Below are 25,227 nucleotides of genomic sequence, written 5' to 3' on the forward strand. Positions count from 1 at the left end.
GTCCCAGCTACTCGGGAGGCTGAGGCAGGAGAATGGCGTAAACCCGGGAGGCGGAGCTTGCAGTGAGCTGAGATCTGGCCACTGCACTCCAGTCCGGGCGACAGAGCGAGACTCCGCCTCAAAAAAAAAAAAAAAAAAAAAAAAAAAAAAAAAAAAAAAAAAAAAAAGAAAAGCTCTTTAGGGTCCTCAATAATTTTTACAATAATTATTAAGAGAATAAAGAGGTCCTGAGATCAAAAAAGTTTGAGAACCACTGAGTTAGGGCAATAGGGCACCATAGTTAAAAGCTTGAGCTCTGGAGTCAGCCTTTCTTTAAATTCAGACTCCATTCCTTGTTAGCTGTGTGCCTCTCGGTAAGTTACTTAAGTTAAGCTTTGGTTTTTTCGTCTGAAAAATAAGGGCAATAATGTGAATTTTCTAATTGTTAAATCAGAAAATTTATATAAAGTGATTAGTACAATGACAGTATATAGTGAGGGTTCAAATACCTGCTAGGGCCGGGCGCGGTGGCTCACGCCTGTAATCCCAGCACTTTCGGAGGCCGAGGCGGGCGGATCACGAGGTCAGGAGATCGAGACCATCCTGGCCAACACGGTGAAACCCCGTCTCTACTAAAAATGCAAAAAATTAGCCAGGCGTGGCGGCGGGCGCCTGTAGTCCCAGCTACTTGGGAGGCTGAGGCAAGAGAATGGCGGGAACCCGGGAGGCGGAGCTTGCAGTGAGCCGAGATCGCGCCACTGGACTCCAGACTGGGCAACTGAGCAAGGCTCTGTCTCAAAAAAATAAAATAAAATAAAATAAATCTGCTAGGATAATAGTAATTCTCGGCCGGGCACCATGGCTCATACCTGTAATCGCAGCACTTTGGGAGGCCAAGGCAGATGGATCACGAGGTCAAGAGATTGAGGCCATCCTAGCCAACATGGTGAAACCCCATCTCTACTAAAAATAGAAAAATTAGCTGGGCGTGGTGGCGTGCACCTGTAGCCCCAGCTACTCTGGAGGGTGAGGCAGGAGAATCGCTTGAACCCAGGAGGCGGAGGTTGCAATGAGCTGAGATCATGCCACTGCGCTCTAGCCTGGGTGACAAAGCAAGACTCCATCTAAATAAATAAATAAATAAAAATTCTTATCCTCACTTTACAAGTGATGAATGTTTGTGTCTTGGTTTGGAGAACTGGTTTTAAACCTTTATCAGAATTTAAACCCAGTTAGGTGAAACAATCTCAAGGGACAAATGGCTATAGTTCAGTTGACGTTCTGTTAGGGATGTGGTAGAAATTGAGCAATAATGGATCACCATGACCAGAACATTTAGGAGTCTGTCATCTTGGAATTTACTTGCTCCTTTTTGGAAAGATTTGCAACCCTCACAAACCCAAAGGAACAGTTTAATTATGTTCAACAACATGGGATTTTAACTAATCCAAAGAAACTTCCTGCTGATGCGTATGCATTTTACTATGCATTGGAAAGTGCAGTATAAGCACTTCTCAAATAGAAGACAACCTGCATAAATGGAATCCTTAGTAGTGGCCCTTTGCCCAGACTGGGATTTTAAAGCTATAATTAGCACTTTAAATTTACACTAGCAAATCAAGCTTTAAAATTAATCGCCCTCCATTTATGGGTATTAGGAAGGTATGTAAACTTGTCTATTGTCCCCCACTTAATTATTTGAAATCACAATCCTTAATTAGGAGATATAGCAAACATTATTAAAAGGCGGTCACATAACACTGGAACTCACTGAATAGCTCTATCCTGATCCCACTTGCTCGAAATAAATGCAGGGAAACTTTATTGTAACTTCTGTTTTTAATGAGCAAGAGTTAACCAGTGCCAGAGCTTCCTCGTCAGGTACTTTTGTAAGCTCAGTACTTGCAAGTAGTAAATTATTAGGTGGTACTGAATAAATTCAAGACAGTACTTTTAATGGTTTAGAGGTGTCTAATCTCTTCCCAGCTGGTTTGTTATGACTTTCAAAGGTCTTGGAAATTTTAGGGAAAACCTTGATCATTAAAATTTAAGGCAAAAAGTAATTTATTTTGTGATATTAATTTTTCAAATATGCGTGTTGTGTTAACATGCACAGATGTCTGTAGGTGGTGAGATTATAGATTTTCTTTTCTGTGCTCTTAAGGATATTTTCCAAATTTTATACAGTAAATGTGTATGATTTTTATAATCGGAAAAAGCTTTCTGGCAACACTAGATGGGGCAGAGCAAGGTAGTCATCCATGCAGAGGGGCAGTCTGGCTTGGAATATTGAGGCCTAAGCAGAGTGAGGAGTGGGTTCATGCGTTGGAGGGTAGCCTGGCATGAAGAGTCAGAGCTCAAGTGGATGAGGATGGTAGTCTATGTGTGGGCACCTGGTGGTGGGTTTCAGAAGCCAAGCAGAGCAAGAAGGGCATCCATGTGGGGGAAGGGCCTACACAGGATGTGGAGGGCATCCATACGGGGTGGTGCTTGATGCAGAGTGTCAAAGCCTAAGCAGGGTGAAGAGATGGTCCCACACCAGCAGTCAGAACCCTGGTGAGGTAAGGAGGACATCCACGTGTGCTGAGTAGCCCAGAATAGGGAATTCAAGGTTTAAGTAGAGTGAGGAGGGCATCCACATACGGTAGGGGTTTGTGGCTGCAATGAGAGATTATATGATTATATAGAGGGAGTGATTAAATTAGTCAATGTATTCAGGGTAATGGGAGCCAGGTTTCTCACTGTCAGTAAAGGGAGACACAAATTATGGAAAGGGAGAAACTAAAATGAACCCGGTTAAGATATTGCGTTAAAACTGGAAGCTTCAATGTGAACTTGTGGTTTCCAATATATAGATAGGTAGATATAGAAATATAGATATGAAAAGGTAGATACATACACAGATACATACTCTAACTCTACATTGTGTCAGAAGGAAGTACTGGAAAAATGATGGGAAATGGTCAGGACACAGAATCCAGCTTAGAGAGGTTCCCACTGACCATATCTGGGGCAATTTAAGCATTAAAATAGATAAGGAAAAGAATTGATATAATGCATTGAATAAAACGAAAATTCATGAGTCAGTACTGATATAAATAAATAAATTGAAATTTTAAGGCTGGGCATGGTGGCTCATGCCTGTCATTGCAGCACTTTTGGAGGCTGAGGTGGGCTGATTGCTTGACCCAAGAGTTCAAGACCAGCCTGGCCAACATGGTGAGACCCCATCTCTACAAAAAAAAAAAAAAAAAAATTAGCTGGGTGTGATGGCACATGCCTGTAGTCCCAGCTACTGGGGACTGGGCAACAAAGGGAGATACTATCTCTACAAAAAATAAAAGTATTAGTAAATTAACTGGGTGTGGTGGCACACGCCTGTGGTCCAGCTGCTCAGGAGGCTGAGGTGAGAGGATCACTTGAACCCAGGAGGTCAAGGCTGCAGTGAGCCATGATGGTGCCACTGCACTGCAGTCTGGGTGACAGAGCAAGACCCTGTCTCTTAAAAAAAATTTTTTTTGGCTTGGCGTGGTGGCTCACGCCTTTAATCCCAGCACTTTGGGAGGCTGAGATGGGCAGATCACGAGGTCAGGAGTTTGAGATCAGCCTGGCCAATATGGTGAAACCCCATCTCTACTAAAAATACAAAAATTAGCCAGGCATGGTGGCGGGTGCCTGTAGTTCCAGCTACTTGGGAGGCTAAGGCAGAAGAATCGCTTGAACCCAGGAGGCAGAGGTTGCAGTGAGCCGAGATCGTGCCACTGCACTCCAGCCTGGGCAATGGAGTGAGACTCTGTCTCAAAAAAAAAAAAAAAAAAAAACAAGAAGTCCTTGAATTAGAATTATATATTTTAAAAAATTGTAAAGGGACCTTGTTATGTTGTGCAACCTGAAGTGCAGTGCTATTTACAGGTGTGATTGTAACTCGCAGCCTTAAACTCAAGCAATCTACCTGCCTCAGCCTCCCAAGTAGCTGAGACTACAGGTCACCACACCCAGCTAAAATTATTCTTTTTCTTTTTTTAGAGACGAGGTCTCTCTGTGTCGCCTAGGCTCATAGACTCAAGCAATCCTCCTGCCTCAGCCTCCAGAGTAGCTAGAACTATAGGTGCATGCCACTGAGCCTGGCTAAAAATTAGGTAAAAAAATTTTAAATGCAAACATCAGCCAAACTTCAAATATAAATATTATTTTCAACTAACAAGGAAGTTTTAAAGATCTCTCCGTATTTGTTTGTTTGTTTGTTTGTGAGATGGAGTTTCACTCTTGTTGCCCAGGCTGGAGTGCAATGACGCAGTCTCAGCTCACCACAACCTCTGCCTCCGGGGTTCAAGCGATTCTCCTGTCTCAGCCTCCTGAGTAGCTGGGATTACAGGAATGCGCCACCATGCCTGGCTAATGTTGTATTTTTAGTAGAGATGGGGTTTCTCTGTGTTGGTCAGACTGGTCTTGGATTCCCTCAGGTGATCCACCCGCCTCAGCCTCCCAAAGTGCTGGGATTACAGACGTGAGCCACCGTGCCTGGCCTGATCTCTCCTTATTTTTTAAAGCATGCTTATTTATAGAAGCATGTAACTACATACTATGAAATTTAAATCTGTATTCAAATTGATTGACCCCCATTAATGTCCCTTAGGGTAGGGTAGGAGGAGTGAGTATAGGGAAGATTTTATCATAATTACTTTATTTAATGTTTTAAAATTTGTCTTCAAATTCAAGTGATCCAAATTGTGTCTCTTAATTGTATGATTTGTGTGCAGATGAACCACTGGACTATCAGAAAACTAAGGCTGCAATAATAACTATTCATGTCTATAAAGCAGTTTTATAACCATTATCTCATTTTGATCCTAATAGTAACATTCATTCATTCAGCAAAAACAAAAAAGTCATTGCCTATCCTAGTATTCTTCTGGAAATATGCATTATTATGATTGTTTCATAGAGGAGATGGAGTAAGACACTGGCTGGCCACTCATAAGTACCAAAGCCTGGATTCCAGCCCAAGTATTGTGACTTGAGTTCTGACTTAAGTCTGCTGTCTCAATTAAGGGTCCCTAACTTGCCTGTGATAATGTAATCCCTGAGAACCTGTTTCTTCAACAGCAAAATGAAATTGTTGTACTCTTTTTGTTCAAGCTCCTTTCCAGCTTCAAAATCCTAAAATTCAGCTGGAGTGGTGACTCACGCTTGTAATCCCACCATTTTGGAAGGCCGAGGCCGGAGGATGGCTTGAGCCTAGGAGTTCAAGATCAGCCTGGGCAATATACCAAGACCCCCTCTGTACAAAAAATAAGAAAATTAGCTGGACATGATGGCATGCATCTGTAGACCCAGCTACTCAGGAGTCTGGAGGTGGGAGGATCACTTGAGCCTGGGAAGTGGAGGTTGCAGTGAGCTGTGTTAGCACCATTGCACTGCAGTCTGGGTGACAGAGTGAGACCCTGTCTCAAAAAACAAACAAACAAAAATTCTAAAATTCATCTCGTCGATAACGGTAACAACAACAGAAACAAAGTAGGAGTGATGTTAACTAGAAAAAAATGTAACTTAGATGGAAAAAAATTAAAAACCACAAAACTTTCCTGAAATGTTTTTAATGACTTGAATATACAGACTTGCATAAGGGGCTAATTTTCCCATTCTCCTTTTTTTAATCTTCAATTTCAGGTTCATTAATAAATAGAATTAGGTGTGATGCTTCAGTGCTTGTGAAAATAAGTTTGTTCATGAAGGCTAAGTCAGTAACAAATCCGCAGCCTCTCTCCTGTTATATACATATTTTGGTGGTTGTTGTTCCAAGGAATCCTTTGTCCTTTTAATTAGGGTAAAGACAGATGGATTTGGAAGACACTTTTCCTTGTTAAATGAAGAGACCCCTGCAGTTTTCTGTAGCTTGAGGCAGTCTTATGGGAAACTGGCATTTACATGTTTTTCCCTTAGGGATGTGGCTGCCTTATTGTTACTGTTAAGTTATACTTGATTGGTCTGAATTGTGCAGCATTAGAAGTGAAATTTTTGTCTTGAAAGCTCTATATAACAGCTCATGAACACTTTTCAAAAGAGAGGAAATTTATAGAGGAGAAGAAAAGACTCACAGCGAGTGTTTAGACAGTGAGACTGACTGTTTTCAAACAAATCTAATTCATTATATGCCTGGTAATGAAGACATATTAATAACAGAGAAAGCAGCCCCATTATCTATGTGCTTCTGTTAACCAGTTTATTTTGTTTATATCAGTGGGCAGGACACCATCTGTTACCAGAAATTTTCTTTTCATCAAGCCTGCCCCGATTAAGAGTCCTCAGTTAAGTAACATCAGCTGCCCTCTTGTTTAATTTCCATAACTCAATTCAGGGGTATGGAGAGAAAAAGGCAGCTATAAGAGGATATTGTAAATTATACCATGCCCTCTGAGGATTTAATTTGGTCATCTCCTTGGCAAGAAAAATTAGTGGGAGGAGCTTATGTATGTTGGAGAAAAAGAGTGAAGAGAAGGGGGCAGAACTAATGATAGATGAAATAGCTTTAAGGAAATTGTTTAGTAGGATTAAAAAAAATTTTTTTTGTAGCTTTTTGGTCACTTTTTGTTTGCTCACATTGTCTTTTTCTAAGGTATATTTTAATTATTTAGATACAGGTAGTGGTGAGTTCTGTTCCGTAATAACCTACTTTCAGGACTAGGAAATATAGCTTACATACATAGTGGTATGTATATGTTCATGTGTTAAAAATACAATGAATATGTAAATGTTACTGTAAATGATGACACTATAACACTGAAAGAATTTTATGTTTTTATTCTATCAAAGGTCCATGACTCCAGCTCAGGCTGACTTGGAGTTTCTTGAGAATGCTAAAAAGTTGTCTATGTATGGAGTTGATCTTCATAAAGCAAAGGTAATGATATCTTTGCCCTTTATTAATATGCATGTGGAAGACATTATATGATACATGTCTGTTATGTGTGTATCACATCTGTGTCGTATAATACTTCTTACCAACATCTGGGGTATTTTAAAACATTCAAAAGAGATAGTAGACGGCCGGGCGCGGTGGCTCAAGCCTGTAATCCCAGCACTTTGGGAGGCCGAGACGGGCGGATCACGAGGTCAGGAGATCGAGACCATCCTGGCTAACACGGTGAAACCCCATCTCTACTAAAAATACAAAAACTAGCCGGGCGAAGTGGCGGGCGCCTGTAGTCCCAGCTACTCGGGAGGCTGAGGCAGGAGAATGGCGTAAACTCGGGAGGCGGAGCTTGCAGTGAGCTGAGATCTGGCCACTGCACTCCAGTCCGGGCGACAGAGCGAGACTCCGCCTCAAAAAAAAAAAAAAAAAAAAAAAAAAGAGATAGTAGACTAGGCACAGCAGCTCATGCCTCTAGTCCCAGCTACTCGAGAAGCTGAGGTGGGAAGATCACTTGAGTCTAGGAGATGGAGGGTACAGTGAGCCATGATTGTGCCACTGCACTCCAGCCCTGGCGACAGAGCAAGACCCCGTCTCAAAAAAAAAAAAAAGAGTACTTCTTGTTATCGTTTTAAGTGTATCAGTTAAATCAGTCAACTGTATCAATTGAATTTGTCCCTTAGCAATTCCACCCTCAGAATAAAGTTTCATATCCAAACTACTGTTAAGATCAAAAGATAGCCCCTAGAGAAAAAGAAATTGATTTTCCTAACATGCAGTAACATTTGAAAATAGAGTAGTGGGCAGCAAGGCCTGTTTCACAGCTAGCATCACCTACATCGAATCACCGAAGATGTTCATTCAATATGTAGATCCCTGAGCTTCTCTCAGATGTATGGAATTAATTTGGAGGAGAGGTTCTAGAATCTCCAGATTTAAAGAGCATCCAAATGATTCTAATTCATGCTTGAATCTGAGAACCATTGGCCTAGAGTAGTGGTTCTCAAAGTATGGTGTCTGAGTCAGCAACATTTAACATCACCTAGGAACTTGTTAGAAGTGCACATTTCAGGCCCGATCCCAGGCCTGCTGAGTTAGAATCTCTGGGGGTGGAGCTCAGCAATCCATTTTAACAAGCTCTCCAAGTTATTCTGATACACACTGAATGAACCACAGTGGCTCATTCAAAAACCAGTTGGGTAGGGCCCTGGAAACTTGAGCTTTAATCCTAGTTCTACCTAATACAACCTAACAGAATGAATACTTAAGGAAAGCCTCCTTACTTCTCTTATCTTCAGCTACTAAAGTTGCTGGGGAGGTTCAGTGCCAGTGTGGTGGCTCACACCTGTAATCCCAACAATTTGGGAGGCTGAGGCGGTTGATCGCTCAAGCTTGGGAGTTCAAGACCAGATTGGGGAACATGGTGAAACCCCATCTCCACAGAAAATACAAAAAATTAGGCATGGTGGCACGTGTCTTTGGTGGTCCCACCTACTCAGGAGGCTGAGGTGGGAGGATCGTTTGAGCCCAGGAGGTAGAGGCTGCAGTGAGCCTAGATTGCACCACTGCACTCCAGCCTAGGTGACAGTTGAGACTCTTATCTTAAGAAAAAAAGTTGTTTTGGATTGTTTTGGGCTGGGTACTACAACTTCTATGAATCTCTAACGTATAGGAAGATCCAGTACATCAGGTTAGGTATGTTTCTAAAACTGAAATGGCTAGATTTTGCTTCACAATTCCTTCTGGAAACTGGTGTCAATTCAGGTATTGATGGAGTCAGGCAGCATGTTCCTTTCCCAAATATTATAAAGCAAATTGTTTCTCCAAAGTGAAATGTAGTTATACCCAGAAGCTTTAAAAATTTAAGAGGGCGTCTTCTCAGAAATTCTCAGTTACATAGTCACTGAACTGGAACTGTATGTAATTCCTACTTCTCTGTTATAACACGGGTAGGCACTAATATATTTCTCTATACTCATTTTTGGGGAAAGAGTAGTCAAGAAGCATTTAACTTTGTGTTTTGATTACTTAGCTAAACAAACTGTTAGCTGTAGGGACTAACTTAGGTGAAATTTATTTTCTTTGAATTACAGACATAGATGATTAATATTACGTATTTAATTTTTTAAAGTTGTCTTTAATAAAGAGGCATGTAAATATGATTTCATTGTGCCTTAATGTAACTTCTTGACTTAGGGATCATATTGTTAATTTAATGTACTTAACATCAATTTTAATAACCTAAGATTGTCTTGTGCTGAGTTTATACAGGAATAGAGTCAACTCCTACACTTAACATGATTTCTGGAGCTGTTAACACTTTATCATAAAAAACAAGAATTATATTAATAATTGTGAATGTGTATTTGGTAGTATACATAGCTCCAAGCCCTGCTCTCCAGGAAGTCATGACTGCTGATTTAAACATAATAGGTCCATAAATTATAATTGTTAGGCTGACCTTTATTATTCATTGTATGTTTTGCAACTGTTTTTGATTGTTCTCTTCAGATTATCTAGTAATAGTCAACAGTGTATTGAGTACTTTGCTCCAGACTGAAATGCTAACATTTTTCTTTTTCAGGACTTGGAAGGAGTAGATATCATCCTAGGTGTCTGCTCTAGTGGCCTTCTGGTTTACAAAGATAAGCTGAGAATTAACCGCTTCCCTTGGCCCAAAGTGCTGAAGATATCTTATAAACGTAGCAGCTTTTTCATCAAGATTCGGCCTGGAGAGGTACAGAATTTGTATTTCCTTCCCCCCAAACCAGACACAGACTGTATTTGAAATATCTACATTTCCATTTTCCTTATTAAGTCGTCTGAGAAGTCTTTCTGTAGTTAACTTTTCAAGGGCTGATAATTCTGTTTTCTAAGTTGATTAGTCCTGTGATGCTGCTGCTTTTCTTTACGACTGGTCTTCTGGACATTTCACTTTTTGTATGTAAATATACCATTGCAAAAAAGTTAAAGTTGGACTGATAGATTTGTTCCTTACTCCAAGCAAAAACTTAATGGAAAAATATTTTTAAATTGAGTAGCATGAGATTTTAAAATTATTTATGGGGATAAATTACTCATGTTTGGCACCACCAATCCCTTACCTTATATAATTAAAATTTATTTGTATGCATAGCTTCTTGTGGTTACTGAGAGTGGGTTCTAGGGCCAAGTTCTAGATTTGTAATAGAGTTGGATGTTCAACTTTGTACCAGTTAATTCATTTATTAGTTGGTTTCAGGATATACTAGTGCTGGCCAAATTTAACTTTTGTATAGAAGAGCCGTTATGGAATAGCATAAAATTGTTTAAGTAGGAATTAAAGTTTTTAAAACAGTTCTGGGCCGGGCGCGGTGGCTCAAGCCTGTAATCCCAGCACTTTGGGAGGCCGAGACGGGCGGATCACGAGGTCAGGAGATTGAGACCATCCTGGCTAACACGGTGAAACCCCGTCTCTACTAAAAATACAAAAAAAAACTAGCCGGGCGAGGTGGCGGGCGCCTGTAGTCCCAGCTACTCGGAGGCTGAGGCAGGAGACGTAAACCCGGGAGGCGGAGCTTGCAGTGAGCTGAGATTCGGCCACTGGACTCCAGCCTGGGCGACAGAGTGAGACTCCGTCTCAACAACAACAAAAAAAAAAACAAAAAAAAAACAGTTCTGGGTTCTGGCTTCTTTTCTGCTACATACTAAACAAAAGACCGTACAAATCTAAGGCTTGGCTTCCTTATCATTTGAGCAGATAATACCTTCTCCATCATAGTTATTTGAAGATCAAATGAGATGACAGCTGTATAAGTTCTATATAGGAAATGATACTAACCTAAGGTGGCTTTTTTGTGTGTTTATCACCATCTGCTGGCGAAAAATGGCTCATTATTTCTGCCTGCAAATTCTGAATGTGAAACCTTAAAACTCTTGGATAGGAATTACCATAGAAGCATTTATTTTGTACCATAATTATTTACCTTTGCCTAACAACAGAGCAATCAGTGCCTTCCCTTAAAATTTCAAATTCAAGAGTTATTCAATCAACAAATACTTATTGAGAGCTTTCCTGTGTCGGACACTATTCTAGGGACTAGAAATATAACAGCAAATTAGAATCCCATCCCTCACACATGTTAATATGATAATGGGAAGTCCTTGACTTCTAAAAATGTAAAATTCTTATTTAAGAAGACAATCAGGAACAATAGGATTTTGAGAAACAGTATTGTGGCAGCAGTAGATGATTTAGCAGTGGCATGGTATGGTGAAGAGGGTGAAAATCTGGTTCTGTTATTTCACAGCTGTGAGACTGAGCAAATAACTTACTGACCTCAGTTTCTTCATGTGTAAAAATATAGATGATACTATCTAATCATAGTGTCACTGGCAATAGTAGGCACTCAAAATAAATGTCAGTTTCCTTTTCATCTTATAAAATATACTTAAAGTAGAAACAAAGAGGCAAGAGGTCAACAGAACAGTGTTTCTAGTAGCCCTGGCAGAATATGGTTTGCTTCAGTGTAAAAGGAATCTAGATAAATTAATGATCAATCAGAGGAAAAAATAAATATTTAATGATTCAAGAATCTGAGATTCGTTCAAGAGTTCTACTGTACAACATGGTAACTAACATTGATAACAATGTATTGTATTCTTGAAAAATTGCTAAGAGACTAGATTTTAAGTTTTCTCACCTCGAAAAAAAATTATGTCAGGTAATACATATGTTAATCAGCTCAATTTAGCCATTTCACAATGTATACATATTTCTTGGGGTTTTTTGTTTGTTTGTTTGTTTGAGATGAAGTCTCACTGTGTCACCCAGGCTGGAGTGCAGTGGCACGATCTCAGCTCACTGCAACCTCCACCTCCTGGGTTCAAGTGGTTCTCCTACCTCAGCTTCCTGAGTAGCTGGGATTACAGGTGCGTGCCACCATGCCCGGCTAGTTTTTTTTGTATTTTCAGTAGAGACGAGGTTTCACCATGTTGGTCAGGCTGGTCTTGAACTCCTGACCTTGTAATCTGCCCACCTCAGTCTCCCAAAGTGCTGGGATTACAGGCGTGAGCCACCGCGCCTGGCATGTATACATATTTCAAAACATGTTGTAGATGATAAGTATGTACAATTTTTATTTGTCAATTTTAAAACTGGATTTAAAAATCTGGCTTGAAATAAAATCTTTAGCTCCTATTACTAATTTCTTTTGCTTAATAATATTGATTGATCGGAGGACTTGGTCAATATTCCATTCCCTGTTCATTGAATAGTGTCCCAAATGCAGACAGTGACTAAGGAAAAGTAGTGTCTGGACAATCAAAAGGTAACTTAATTGTGTCTCAGAAAAATGTATAGTGAATGTGTGTGTGTTTTCTGGAAAAAAAAAAAAAAAAGCGTAAATTATATGAGATGCATTCCCTGGCTTTCTTACTTTGGAAAAAGCCACCCTCAGTGAGTGAATTTCTTTCAATAAGTAGGAAAAAATTTCAAATGACATTTTATGTCCTTAAATTGGTAACAGTGGCCTCTTCTGTGGCACCATATTTCTCTGGTATTGTATCACTGTAACCTGGTACTTTATCACATGTAATACTTCATGTCCCATGTTTATTTGTGTTTTTATAGCAAGAACAATATGAAAGTACCATTGGATTCAAACTTCCCAGTTACCGAGCAGCTAAGAAATTATGGAAAGTCTGTGTAGAACATCACACGTTTTTCAGGTATTATTCTCACTTATTTTTCAAGGATAAATTATTTATAACATTTCTATTTTAAGCCTGCTATTAAAATTCCTTTCATTGTATGACTGGCACTGTTTTATTTAGCTCAGGTGAGATCATCTTAAGACAAAATGAATCCATTTCTCTCCCTTTGAGTTGAAAAGTATGCCTCAACATTTCCAAAGCACCTGTCTGTGTGTGGTAGAAGGAAGAGAGGAGTAAGGAATGAGAACCTATATTTACTAGGGACTCTGGGATTGCACTAAGTAACTAAAGTCAGTCCAATTAAGGGGAGTTACCTTCACTTACCTCCACATGGAATTTTTTTTTTTTTTTTTTGAGACAGAATTTCACTCTTGTTGCCCAGGCTGGAGTGCAGTGGTGCGATCTCAGTTCACTGCAACCTCCGTCTCCTAGGTTCAAGCAATTCTCCTGCCTCAGCCTCCCAAGTAGCTAGAATTACAGATGGCCACCACCATGCCCAGCTACTTTTTTTTATTTTTAATAGAGACGGAGTTTCACTATGTTGGTCAGGCTGGTCTCAAACTCCTGACCTCAGGTGAGCCACTCGCCTTGGCCTCCCAATGTGCTGGGATTATAGGTGTGAGCCACCGTGCCCGACTGGAATTTTTATTTTTATTTTTTTGTTTTGTTTTGTTTTTGTTTATTTTTTTTCCACATGGAATTTCTGTAAGTAATGCTTAACTAATTTTTGTGGGGCTTTTATACTATAAGGTTAAAGATGTGAAGCTGATTTTTTTTTTTTTTTTTTGAGATGGAGTCTCGCTCTGTTGCCCAAACTGGAGTGCAGTGGCAAATCTCGGCTCACTGCAACCTCCGACTCCTGGGTTCAAGCAATTATCCTGCTTCAGTCTCCTGAGCAGCTGGGATTACAGGTGCACACCACCATGCCTAGCTAATTTTTGTTTTTGTATTTTTAGTAGAGACGGGGTTTCACTGTGTTAACCAGGATGGTCTCGATCTGCTGACCTCATGATCCACCCACCTCGGCCTCCCAAAGTGCTGGGATTACAGGCGTGAGTCACTGCGCTGGCCAACCTTGAAGCTGATTGTTAGCTTAGCTCTAATGAAACCCAGAAAGGGAGCACACAGAACCATATTTGAAGCCCAATAGTACCAGATAATCAGAAGACAGAAGAAAGTATTTCCTCTGCTGTTTGTTTGTGATGGAGTCTTGCTTTGTTGCCAGGCTGGAGTGCAGTCTGTGATCCTGGCTCACTGCTCCTGGGTTCCAGTGATTCTCCTGCCTCAGCCTCCCAAGTAGCTGGGATTACAGATGCCCACGACCACACCTGGCTATTTTTTATATTTTTAGTAGAGATGGAGTTTCGCTACATTGGCCAGGCTGGTCTCAAACTCCTGACCTCAAGTGATCCACTCGCCTCGGCCTCCCAGAGTGCTGGGATTATAGGAGTGAGCCACTGTGCCAAGAGGCCATATTATTAACCCCTTAATTCATCTACCAAGCATTTTCTGTGTGCTTACCCTTCTTGTATGCACCATGCTAGGCATTGGGAATATACCACAAGATAATTCTAGTCTCTCTCCTGATGGAACACCCAATCTAGTAGAGAAGACAGATCTTAGACAAGTAATTACTTGTATTGAAAGGAGAGTTAGCTAGTTATTTATCAGTTTGCCTTTTTTTTTTTTTTAATGAGACAAGAGTCTCACTCTGTTGCCCAGGCTGGAGTGCAGTCGCGTGATGCCTCAGGCTCTCAAGTAGCTGTGACTACAGGTGCACACCACCATGCCTGGCTAATTTTTAAATTTTTAGTAGAGCCTAGATTTCACCATGTTGACCAGGCTGGTCTCGAACTCCTGACCTTAGGTGATCCACTTGCGTTGGCCTCTCATAGTGCTGGGATTACAGGCGTGAGCCACTGCGCCCAGCCCAGTTTGCCTTTTTTTTTTTTTTTTTTTGAGACGGAGTCTCGCTCTGTTGCCCAGGCTGGAGTGCAGTGGCCGGATCTCAGCTCACTGCAAGCTCCGCCTCCCAGGTTCACGCCATTCTCCCGGCTCAGCCTCCAGAGTAGCTGGGACTACAGGCGCCCGCCACCTCGCCCGGCTAGTTTTTTGTATTTTTTTAGTAGAGACGGGGTTTCACCGTGTTAGCCAGGATGGTCTCGATCTCTTGACCTCGTGATCCACCTGTCTCGGCCTCCCAAAGTGCTGGGATTACAGACTTGAGCCACCGCGCCCGGCCCCAGTTTGCCTTTTTAAGAACGTTTCTTTATTATGGGAAATTTCATCTGTAGCAACAGTACAATAAAATCCCCTTGTATTTATCACCCAGCTTCAATAAGTATCACCCCAAAGCCAATCTTGTTTCACCTATATCCCTACCCATTCCTTCCCCCACTTCCAAGATTATTTTGAAGCAAATCCCAGGCCTCATGTCATTTCATTCATAAATAAACTTGATTCTTAAAGAGAGAGAAATAATCCTGATGTATTTTCCTTCTATTTATATTTTCATATAATAGCACTATAGCACAGTCAACAAGAAGAAAATTCAAGGAAATTAATATTTCATTTATTTCAAAATGAAACATGAGGGTGTATTTTATACCCAGTTAAAGAATCTTAATTATTGGCATTAACACATTTATTTGTGCTTTTATCATCCCTCCTTCTTTAAAATCAAACCACAAAAGTAGAATTTTTTTAAAAAGAGCAAGGAGGAGTAAAAAATAGTGATTTTTGAATGTTTAATACTTGTGGTATAGATTTCAACTGCAGCCAGTATACTTTCTTGTAGGAAGGCATGTTTAAATCCATTGCATCAAAATAAGAGGATACCTTAAAATGTAATGCTCCCTTACATAAAAGAAAGTGTATGTTTGCTGAATTGAAATTAATTACCTCAAAGGGAAAAAGTACTCTCTTTTTGTTAGTGTTTGATGTAGGAACTTATATATTTATTCAACAAACATTTATTGGGTATCATATTTATGCCAGAAGCAAAAGCACAAAGATGAATAAGCCATGGTGTTTGTTTTTCACTCCTAGAGAATTCAGTCTTACAGGGAAGACCAGCATAGAACTAGATTGTTCAATTCCGTATGGTACAAAGAGTACATAGAATACCATGTAGGAAAAAGATGGGGTTCCTAACTGAGTTTAAAAATACACCAAATCCTGTTAAATAGATTACCAGGCATTAATTGAGTTTGGAGTGCATTTGACAAAGCTGTCATTCTAGTAGAGTGGAAAAAGAACTCTGGGCTTGGACTTTGTTTCTGCCTAATATCCTAACAGCTGTGTGACCTTAAACAAGTCACTTCTTTTTTGCGGTTCAGTTTCCTTTATCTATAAAATAGTGAAAACATTACAAGGATGTAGTAAAAATACTGCAGTGCTGTAAAAACGTTTTGAAAACTGTAAGGCCCTTTCTATAGAGATATAAATGATATTATTAATGTAGGTCCCAACTAAATTATACTGGTTGCTTTGAGAAATGACAAAGAAGCCAAAATAATGATTACTTGATTGAAAATTTCTTAGTAACTATATGGAAACCCTAAGAATTGTTGAAACTTTTTTATTCTTGATTTTGTTTTTAATTTTACACTTTTAGAATAAGATGAATATATAATAATATGACTATTATGATTTTCCCCCCAGATTGACATCTACAGACACCATTCCCAAAAGCAAATTTCTTGCGCTAGGATCCAAATTTCGATACAGTGGCCGGACTCAAGCCCAGACCAGGCAAGCTAGTGCTCTAATTGACAGGCCTGCCCCACACTTTGAGCGTACAGCAAGTAAACGGGCTTCCCGGAGCCTCGATGGAGGTTTGTATTGAATATTAATTATTTCTTGTGATCATAATTCATTTGGAAAGATAAAGGAAGTACAGTTATCTATAAGAGAACCAAATTAAAGCAGCTCAGGATTGGGCCTGGTGCGGTGGCTCACACCTGTAATCCTAGCACTTGGGGAGGCCAGGGTGGGTGGATTGCCTAAGCTCAGGAGTTTGAGACCAGCCTGGGCAACACAGCAAAACCCCGTCTCTACTAAAAATAGAAAAAATTAGCTGGGCATGGCAGCATATGCCTGTAGTCCCAGCTACTCAGGACACAGAGGCAGGAGAATTGCTTGAACCCAGGAGGTGGAGGTTGCAGTGAGCCAAGATCACACCGTTGGACTCCAGCCTGGCTGATAGAGTGGGACTCCGTCTCAAAAAAAAAGAAGCTCAGTGGTAAAATGAAAGGGATCTTACTAATTGTCTAATCTTAATAGAACCATCTTAAGAAAAGGAAAATAGAGATTCAGAGAGTAGTAACTAGATCATGGTTCCACTGCTAGGTAGCGGTAGATCAAACACTACCAGAATTAGAATTATAAATCTACATCTATCAGAATCTTTACCACAGAGTAAAAATCTAATGTAGTATGCTGAACTGAAGCCCTCTTAGTGTTTAAAAATAGCTATTATATTTTTCTGCGGTCCTGGTAACACAGGAGGCTGAGGCAGGAGGATAGCTTGAGCCCAGGAGGTGGAGGCTGCAGTGACCTATGATTGCACCTCTATATTCCAGCCTAGGCCACAAAGTGAGAGACACTGTCTCTAAAAAATAAATAAATAAATAATAGCTATTTTCTATAGTAGAAAAGAGGAAAAGGGTGTCTGCCTTACTACAACAATCTTTTTTTTTTTTTTTAATTTTTTTATTTTTTGAGATGGAGTTCCACTCTGTGGCCCAGGCTGGAGTGCAGTGATGCAACCTCGGCTCACTGCAACCTCTGCCTACCGAGGTTCAAATGGTTCTTCTGCCTCAGCCTCCCGAGTAGCTGTGATTACAGGCACGTGCCACCATTCCTGGCTAATTTTTGTATTTGTAGTAAAGATGGAGTTTCACCATGTTCACCAGTCTGGTCTCAAACTCCTGACCTCAGGTCATCTACCCACCTCAGCCTCCCAAAGTGCTGAGATTACAGGTGTGAGCCACTGTGCCCAGCCATACAAGAATAATTTAAAAAGAAGTTTGTCACATGGCAATTATGGATAGGAAACGCCAATATCCTATTGTTGGAGTCGCCAAATGTTGTTTAAATAAAATAGGGAGGAAATACACAAATTTCATGATTCTATATACTGACAGAAGGTCCGTCTGAATTGATATATTGTGGGAGGATCTTCTAAGTTAGCATTTGAGACCATTACTGAAATGAGGTAATAAGCTACATTCAGTTCCTTATGTCACTAAAAAAAGAGTGGCTAATAAATAAAAATTCAGGCTGGGTGCAGTGGCTCACACCTGTAATCGCAGCACTTTGTGAGGCCAAGGTGGATGGATCACATGAGGCCAGGAGTTCGAGATCAGCCCGGCCAACATGGTGAAACCCCGTCTCTAATAAAAATACAAAAATCAGCCGGGCATGGTGGCGCACTTCTGTAATCCCAGCTACACAGGAGGCTGAGGCATGAGAATCGCTTAAACCCGGGAGGCGGAGGTTGCAGTGAGCCAAGATTGCGCAACTGGACTCCAGCCTGGGAGACAGAGTGAGACTGTCTCATAAATAAATAAATGAATAAATGAAAGTTCAGAAGGGCTGGGCATGGTGGCTCATGCCTGTAATCTCAGCACTTTGGGAGGCTGAGGCAGGCAGATCACTTGAGGTCAGGAGTTCAAGACCAGCCTAGCCAGCACAGTGCAACCCTGCCTCTACTAAAAGTATAGAAATTAATTGGGTGTGGTGGCACACGCCTGTAATCCCAGCTACCCGGGAGGCTGAGGCACGAGAATTGTTTAAACCTGGGAGGCGGAGGTTGCAGTGAGCTGAGATGGCACCACTTTACTCCAGCCTGGGTGACAGAGTGAGACTCTGTCTCAAAATAAAATAAAATAAATAAAAGATATAAGTTCAGAAGGCAATAACCCAAATAGGGTATTATTGATTACCTTTATTATTTGTTACCAGTGTACAACCCTATGCTAGCTACTGTAAAAGCAAGGTACATGTTGTTATGTGCATATATAGTGTAGAGGGTAAGGATTTGGGTTCTGGAATCAGACAGACCTGATTCCAATATCAACCCTAGCATTTATGAGGTATGTTCCCAGGCAAATTACTTCATTTCTCTGTGCCTCAGTTTTCTCATTTGTAAAATGGAGATGATGATAGTATCATACTACCTCAGAGTTTTCATGAGGAATAAATGAGGTGGCGTATGTATGGTACTTAGCACAATGGCTGGCACTTAATAAATTCCCCCCCACAAAATGTTAGCTATCATTAAGATACTGTTTTTCTGGCTGCAACATTTGTATCATCCGGAACCATGCTACTGTATTCTGGTTTATGATGTATGCAGACCCTCTCATGAGGTATGTAGACCATTATACAGCAGCCATAGTCACTATTTGGAAATTCCCTACTAATTGAGTAAGTATTTCTTTTTTTTTTTTGAGGTGGAGTCTCGCTCTGTCGCCCGGGCTGTAGTGCAGTGGCCGGATCTCAGCTCACTGCAAGCTCCACCTCCTGGGTTCACGCCATTCTCCTGCCTCAGCCTCCCAAGTAGCTGGGACTACAGGCGCCCGCCACCACGCCTGGCTAGTTTTTTTGTATTTTTTAGTAGAGACGGGGTTTCACCGTGTTAGCCAGGATGGTCTCGATCTGCTGACCTCGTGATCCGCCCGTCTCGGCCTCCCAGAGTGCTGGGATTACAGGCTTGAGCCACCGCGCCCAGCCTGAGCAAGTATTTCTTTCCATGATGTGAGGAAATTTTTTAATAGAATGTAAAAAGATCCTTTTTACAATGTTCCTCTTGGTTTCATAGTTTAGTCATCTCTTGTGCTAGGTAATGTGCTAGGTGTGAGTCCCTGCCCTCATTGGATCTTAACCTAATGGAGGATATTATAATATTTATCATAGTGAAAGAAACAAGGCATTATGAGAGCCTATATCCTTAATTTAGAGGAATCGGGAAGGGGTCAGCCACATTTGGAAAAAAGATCACCTAAGCAATAGGACTTTTGTGCTTGCATGCTGTGAGTCATGCTGTTTTGTTTTGTTTTGTTTTGTTTTGGTTTGTTTTGTTTTGTTTGAGACAGAGCCTCACTCTGTTGCCCAAGCTGGAGTGCAGTGGCACAGTCTCAGCTCACTGCAACCTCTGCCTGCAGGGTTCAAGTGATTCTCGTGCCTCAGCCTCCCAAGTTGCTGGGATTACAGGCATGTGCCACCACACCTGGCTAATTTTTGTATTTTTAGTAGAGATGAAGTTTCACCATGTTGGCCAGGCTAATCTTGAACTCCTGGCCTCAAGTAATCTGCCTGCCTCAGCCTCCCAAAGTGCTGAGGTTACAGACATGACACCCTCCACCCATTTTTTTTTTTTTTTTTTTTTTTTTTTTTTTGGTGTTTTTCTACTCTCCTGAGGGGCTGTTTTTAATAGTAACAATATAAGTCATATTGTGTGCTTTGTCTTAATCTTCATGAAAACACTATGAACTAGGCTTGAAGATTAAATAACTTTTCTTGAGACATAACATCTGATAAATGGAAGTGCTAAGAGTGGAATTCAGGTTGATTTAACTCCAAAACTCATGTTCTTTCAGGTACATATTTATTACTTTGTTCAACAATTTTTCCTGTGGGCCAGGTGGTATTCCAGTCACTAGAGATACAGCTGTGAGCACACAAACATTGTCTCTGCTTTCATGGAGCTTACATTCTGTCACTGGAAACAAGAAGAATAAAACAAAATAATTTCAGATGGTGATGAACGCTGTGAAGAAAATAAAACAGGATAAGGGATATAGACTATCTGGGGAAGGGGGAGATTAAGGAGTATTTCAGATTGGATGGTCCAATCTAATTTAGAAGGCTTCTCTGAGGAGCTTCATTTGAGCTGAGACCTGAATTATGCGAAGGAGCCAGCCATCTCAAATTACTTCATTTCTCTGTGCCTCAGTTGATATTATTATAATATTGAATCTTCTGATTCACAAACATGCTATAACCCTCCTTTTGTTTGGGTTTCCTTTAATTTCTCTCAGTAATGTTTTGTGATTTTTGGTGTAGGTAACTTGTGCATCTTACATTAGATTTATTCTTAGAGATTTGATGTCGTTTGCTATTTTATATTAATATTATTAGACAGGGCCTCTGTCATCCAGGCTGGAGTGTGATGGAGCAATCATGAGTCACTGCAGTCTCAGTCTCCCAGGCCCAGGTGATCCTCCCACCTCAGCCTCCCAAGTAGCTAGGACTACAGGTGCACGCCACCATGCCCAGCTAACATTTTTTTTTTTTTTTTTTAGAGACAGGGTCTTGCCATGTTGTCCAGGCTGGTCTCAAACTCCCAGGCTCAGGTGATCCTCCCACCTTGGCTTCCCAAAGTGCTAGGATTACAAGAGTGTGCCACCACACCCAGCCATCTTTTGCTATCTTAAATGATATCATTTGGTTTTTGACTGGTTGCAGTGCCTCGTGCCTATAATCCCAGCATTTTGGGAGGCCAAGGTGGGAGGATCACTTAAGCCTGAGAGTTCAAGACCAGCCTGGACACCATAGCAAGATGCTGTGTCTTTAAAAAAAAAATTAGCTGAGCATGGTGGTGCACACCTGTGGTCCTAACTACATGGAAGGCTGAGGGAGGAGGATCACTTCAGCCTAGGAGGTTAAGGCTGCAGTGAGCCGTTTCTGTGCCACTGCACTGCAGCCAGGGCGACAGAGGGAGACCCTGTCTCTAAAATAAAATAAAATAAAATAAATGGTATCTTAAAATTTTTATTTTTGTTCAGTTGTTTTGGTACATAGAAATACAATAGATTTTTCTAGTTTGACCTTATACTCAGTAATCTTACTAAAAAATTTATCATTAATTTTAATGGTTTATCTGTGGATTATTTGGGGTATACATTATTGTGTACCCAACATCAACTGAAAATAATGATTGTTGTATTTCTTCCTTTCCATCTCGCACTTCTAATTTCTTTAATTGCTTTGTTGCTGGCTAGAACATCCAATGTATTGCTGAATACGAGCGTTAATAACTGTCATCTTTCCCAATTTTAGGGCTAAAGCTTCAGTATTTCATCAAGCTTCCTTATACAGTATTTTCTTTATCATATAAGGAAGTTTTCATTCTAGTTTCCTACGTGTTTTAATTGTGAATTAGTGTTACTTTTATCAAATGCTTTTTACTTCATCTGTTGATATCATAAAATGATTTTTCTCCTTTTTATGTGGTGGATTATTTTTACTTTCAATTTTTAAACCACCTAAGAATTTTTGGAGTAAGCTCAAATTGGTCATAATACACTTTTCTTTTTTATCATTTTAGGATTTTTCCTTTTTTGTCATGTTGTGGTCAGGCTTTAGTTTCAAATTTATGCTGGTCTCATAAAATAAATTGAGAAGAATTCCTTCTTCTTCTGTTCTCTGGAAGAGTTTGTTGAAGACTGTTGTCATTTCTTTGTTACCATTTAGAAGAATTCGCCTTTGAAGCCATATCTTGTCCTAGAGATCTCACTGTGGGAGGTTCTTTACTTACAGATTCAGTGTCTTTATTAGATAAGGGACTATTAAAATGTTCTAGTTCTTGGCCGGGCACGGTGGCTCAAGCCTGTAATCCCAGCACTTTGGGAGGCCGAGACAGGCGGATCACGAGGTCAGGAGATCGAGACCATCCTGGCTAACACGGTGAAACCCCGTCTCTACTAAAAATACAAAAACTAGCCGGGCGAGGTGGCGGGCGCCTGTAGTCCCAGCTACTCGGGAGGCTGAGGCAGGAGAATGGCGTAAACTCGGGAGGCGGAGCTTGCAGTGAGCTGAGATCTGGCCACTGCACTCCAGTCCGGGCGACAGAGCGAGACTCCGCCTCAAAAAAAAAAAAAAAAAATGTTCTAGTTCTTGTTTCAGTTTTGATAAACTGTGTTTCTTTTTTTCTTTCTTTCCTTTTTTTTTTTTTTGGAGAAACAGTCTTAGCTCTCTCAGGCTGGAGTACAGTAACGCCATCATAGCTTGCTGTAGCCTTGACCTCCCAGGCCCAAATGATCCTCCCACCTCAGCACCCTGAGTAGCTGGTACCACAAGTACATGCTACCACACCCCACTAATTTTTTAATTTTTATAGAGACAAGGTCTTACTGTGTTGCCCAGGCTGATCTTGAACACCTGGGCTCAAGCAGTCCTCTCACCTAGGCCTCTCAAAGTGCTGGGATTATAGGTGTGGGTCATTGCACCTGGCCTAGTTGTGTTTTTCTAGGCAATGTGCATTTTATCTAAATTTCCAAATATATTTACATAAAGCTGGGTATCTTTTTAATACCTGTAAGAACTATAGCAGGGTCCACTTTTTGCATTCGTGATATTGGTAAGTTGTACCCTTTTTGTTTCAAATAGGCTTGCTAGAGATATATTGATTTTATTAATCTTTTCTTTCTTAAATTGTAAATTGACTATATATTTATTATTTACTTATTTATTTGTGAGATGGAGTTTCACTCTTGTTGCCCTGGAATGCAACAAGAGTTGGAATGCAATGGTTGCAGGCTGGAATGCAATGGCGTGATCTCAGCTCACTGCAACTTCTGCCTCCCAAGTTCAAGCGATTCTCCCACCTCTGCCTCCCAAGTTCAAGCGATTCTCCCACCTCAGCCTCCCAAGTAGCTGGGATTACAGGTGTGCGCCACCATGCCCAGCTAATTTTTGTATTTTTAGTAGAGACGGGGTTTCACCATGTTGGTCAGGCTGGTTTCTACCTCCTGACCTCAAGTGATCTGCCTGCTTCGGCCTCCCAAAGTTCTGGGATTTTGGGCATGAGCCACCAAGCCTGGCTGACAATTTATAATTGTATATAGTTATGGGGTACAAAGTAATCTTCTTAATTTTTTCAAAGAACCAACTTTTGGTTTTGTTGTTTTTTTCCTATTATATATACTTTAACTCATGTCAGCTCATATCTTTATTTTCTTTACACTTTTATTGAGCTTTTTTAAAAAAAGTCTTGAACTAGATACTCATTAATGTTCATTATTTCTTTTTTTAAATTTGTTTTGTTTTGTTTTGTTTTTGAGACAGAGTCTCGCACTGTTACCCAGCCTGGAGTGCAGTGTTGCGATCTTGGCTCACTGCAAACTCTGCCTCCCGGGTTCAAGCGATTCTCCTGCCTCAGCCTCCTAAGTAGGTGGGATTACAGGTGCACACCACTACGCCCAGCTAATTTTTGTGTGTGTGTGGGTTTTTTTTGTTTGTTTGTTTTAATAGAGATGGGGTTTCACAATGTTGGCCAGGATGGTCTCAATCTCTTGACCTCGGATCCACCCGCCTCAGCCTCCCAAAGTGCTGGGATTACAGGCGTGAGCCACCGGCACCCAGCCAATGTTCATTATTTCTTACAACTTAACCTTAGAATGTAAGTGACTTGCCTAAGGTCACATAGCTAGTTGGAAAGAATTAGGAGGGAATCCAGGACCATTCTCCTAGGCCCATGCTTTTTACTCTTCACCGTGATTACTTTTTTTTTTAAGAAAGGGTAGAATAAAAGTTAATAGTCAATATTGGTTGAGCACTTAGTATGTTCCAGGCACTGTTCTAAGCATTTTACATATCTTTTAAGTATCTGAAGTGCATATAAACTGAATAGGACAGTATTTTTTTTGTAGTTCTGTTTTTAAATGTCTTTTTCTCTTTGTGCTATGGTATAAAAACTGGAAACATGTCTGTGGAACCATTTTTCCCTCTTTTCCTTAGATACTTCTCCATGCTCCTTAAAAGATACTTTTTCTCGTTGAGTCACCCCTCCCTTTTCAAAAAATTAATATAACTCTGTAAGCTAGAGATGATGTATCAGGGAAACTTTTACAATAATTGCTTTATAACGACTCTCATTTTAGTGATAAAAATGAGCATTCCCTTTCTCTGTTATGTCTGGTGCTCAGAGCATCTGCCTTACCAGCTGGAGTACCAAAACTGGTTCTGATCCCAGTTTTATGATAGAGTAGTAAGTTGTAAGGGTAACTAATAATGATGACAAAGATTATATTTTTCTTGTACTTTTTGCTTTTCAAAGCATTTCCTTGTATTCCTTTTTAATACTAGCTACTTAGTGAATAAGAAAAAGCATTTAGGAATTACAGTTTTACTCATGAGGAAACTGGAGCACAAAAGAAAGGGCCACACAACCAGGTGGTTCATCCATTTGGTGAGCAGTGATTACAGTGAATCTTGCCAGGGGTGTACATCCTTATCACCTTTGGAGCTTTAAAACAAAACACATGCCCAAGCCTCACTCTTGGATAGCTCATCTCACTAGAGTGGGCGGATAGCTCATCTCACGCATCATCTGATTTTTTTGTTTTTCAAGATCCACAAATGATTTATTTATGTGGTCCTCTGATAAAAGAACCACCCTACTGCACACTAGCAGAAATTGTGCTAGTAAATAACAGCTAGAAGTAGAAGTTGTTTGCCTTTACTCAGTCTGATAGTTTGAATTTTATTCTTTACTGCTCTAGTATATAACTACGTTTCTATTGTCAGCCAAGAGCAATATAGTATTGAAGTTAGTGGGTCACCATCAGCATTTTTCTTTGTGTAGACCTTCACATATGGGAGATACTGGATTTTTAAGTTATGTGTTGTCTATATAT

General features: G+C 40.5%; 1 protein-coding gene across 16 annotated transcripts in view; it reads left to right on the forward strand.

Annotated features, from left to right (window-relative positions):
- EPB41 (erythrocyte membrane protein band 4.1) overlaps window positions 1-25,227 on the forward strand; it is a 231,912-nt gene that overhangs the window by 134,409 nt on the left and 72,276 nt on the right. For all 16 annotated transcript variants that reach the window (XM_010380323.2, XM_030913695.1, XM_010380317.2 and 13 more), the window contains 4 exons: window positions 6,793-6,880; window positions 9,474-9,626; window positions 12,501-12,598; window positions 16,247-16,419. In XM_010380323.2, coding sequence (XP_010378625.1) covers window positions 6,793-6,880; window positions 9,474-9,626; window positions 12,501-12,598; window positions 16,247-16,419 — 512 coding nt within the window. The remainder of the gene's footprint in view (window positions 1-6,792; window positions 6,881-9,473; window positions 9,627-12,500; window positions 12,599-16,246; window positions 16,420-25,227) is intronic.

The sequence above is a fragment of the Rhinopithecus roxellana genome, chromosome 12 (assembly GCF_007565055.1).
Source record: "Rhinopithecus roxellana isolate Shanxi Qingling chromosome 12, ASM756505v1, whole genome shotgun sequence".
NCBI lineage: Eukaryota > Metazoa > Chordata > Mammalia > Primates > Cercopithecidae > Rhinopithecus > Rhinopithecus roxellana.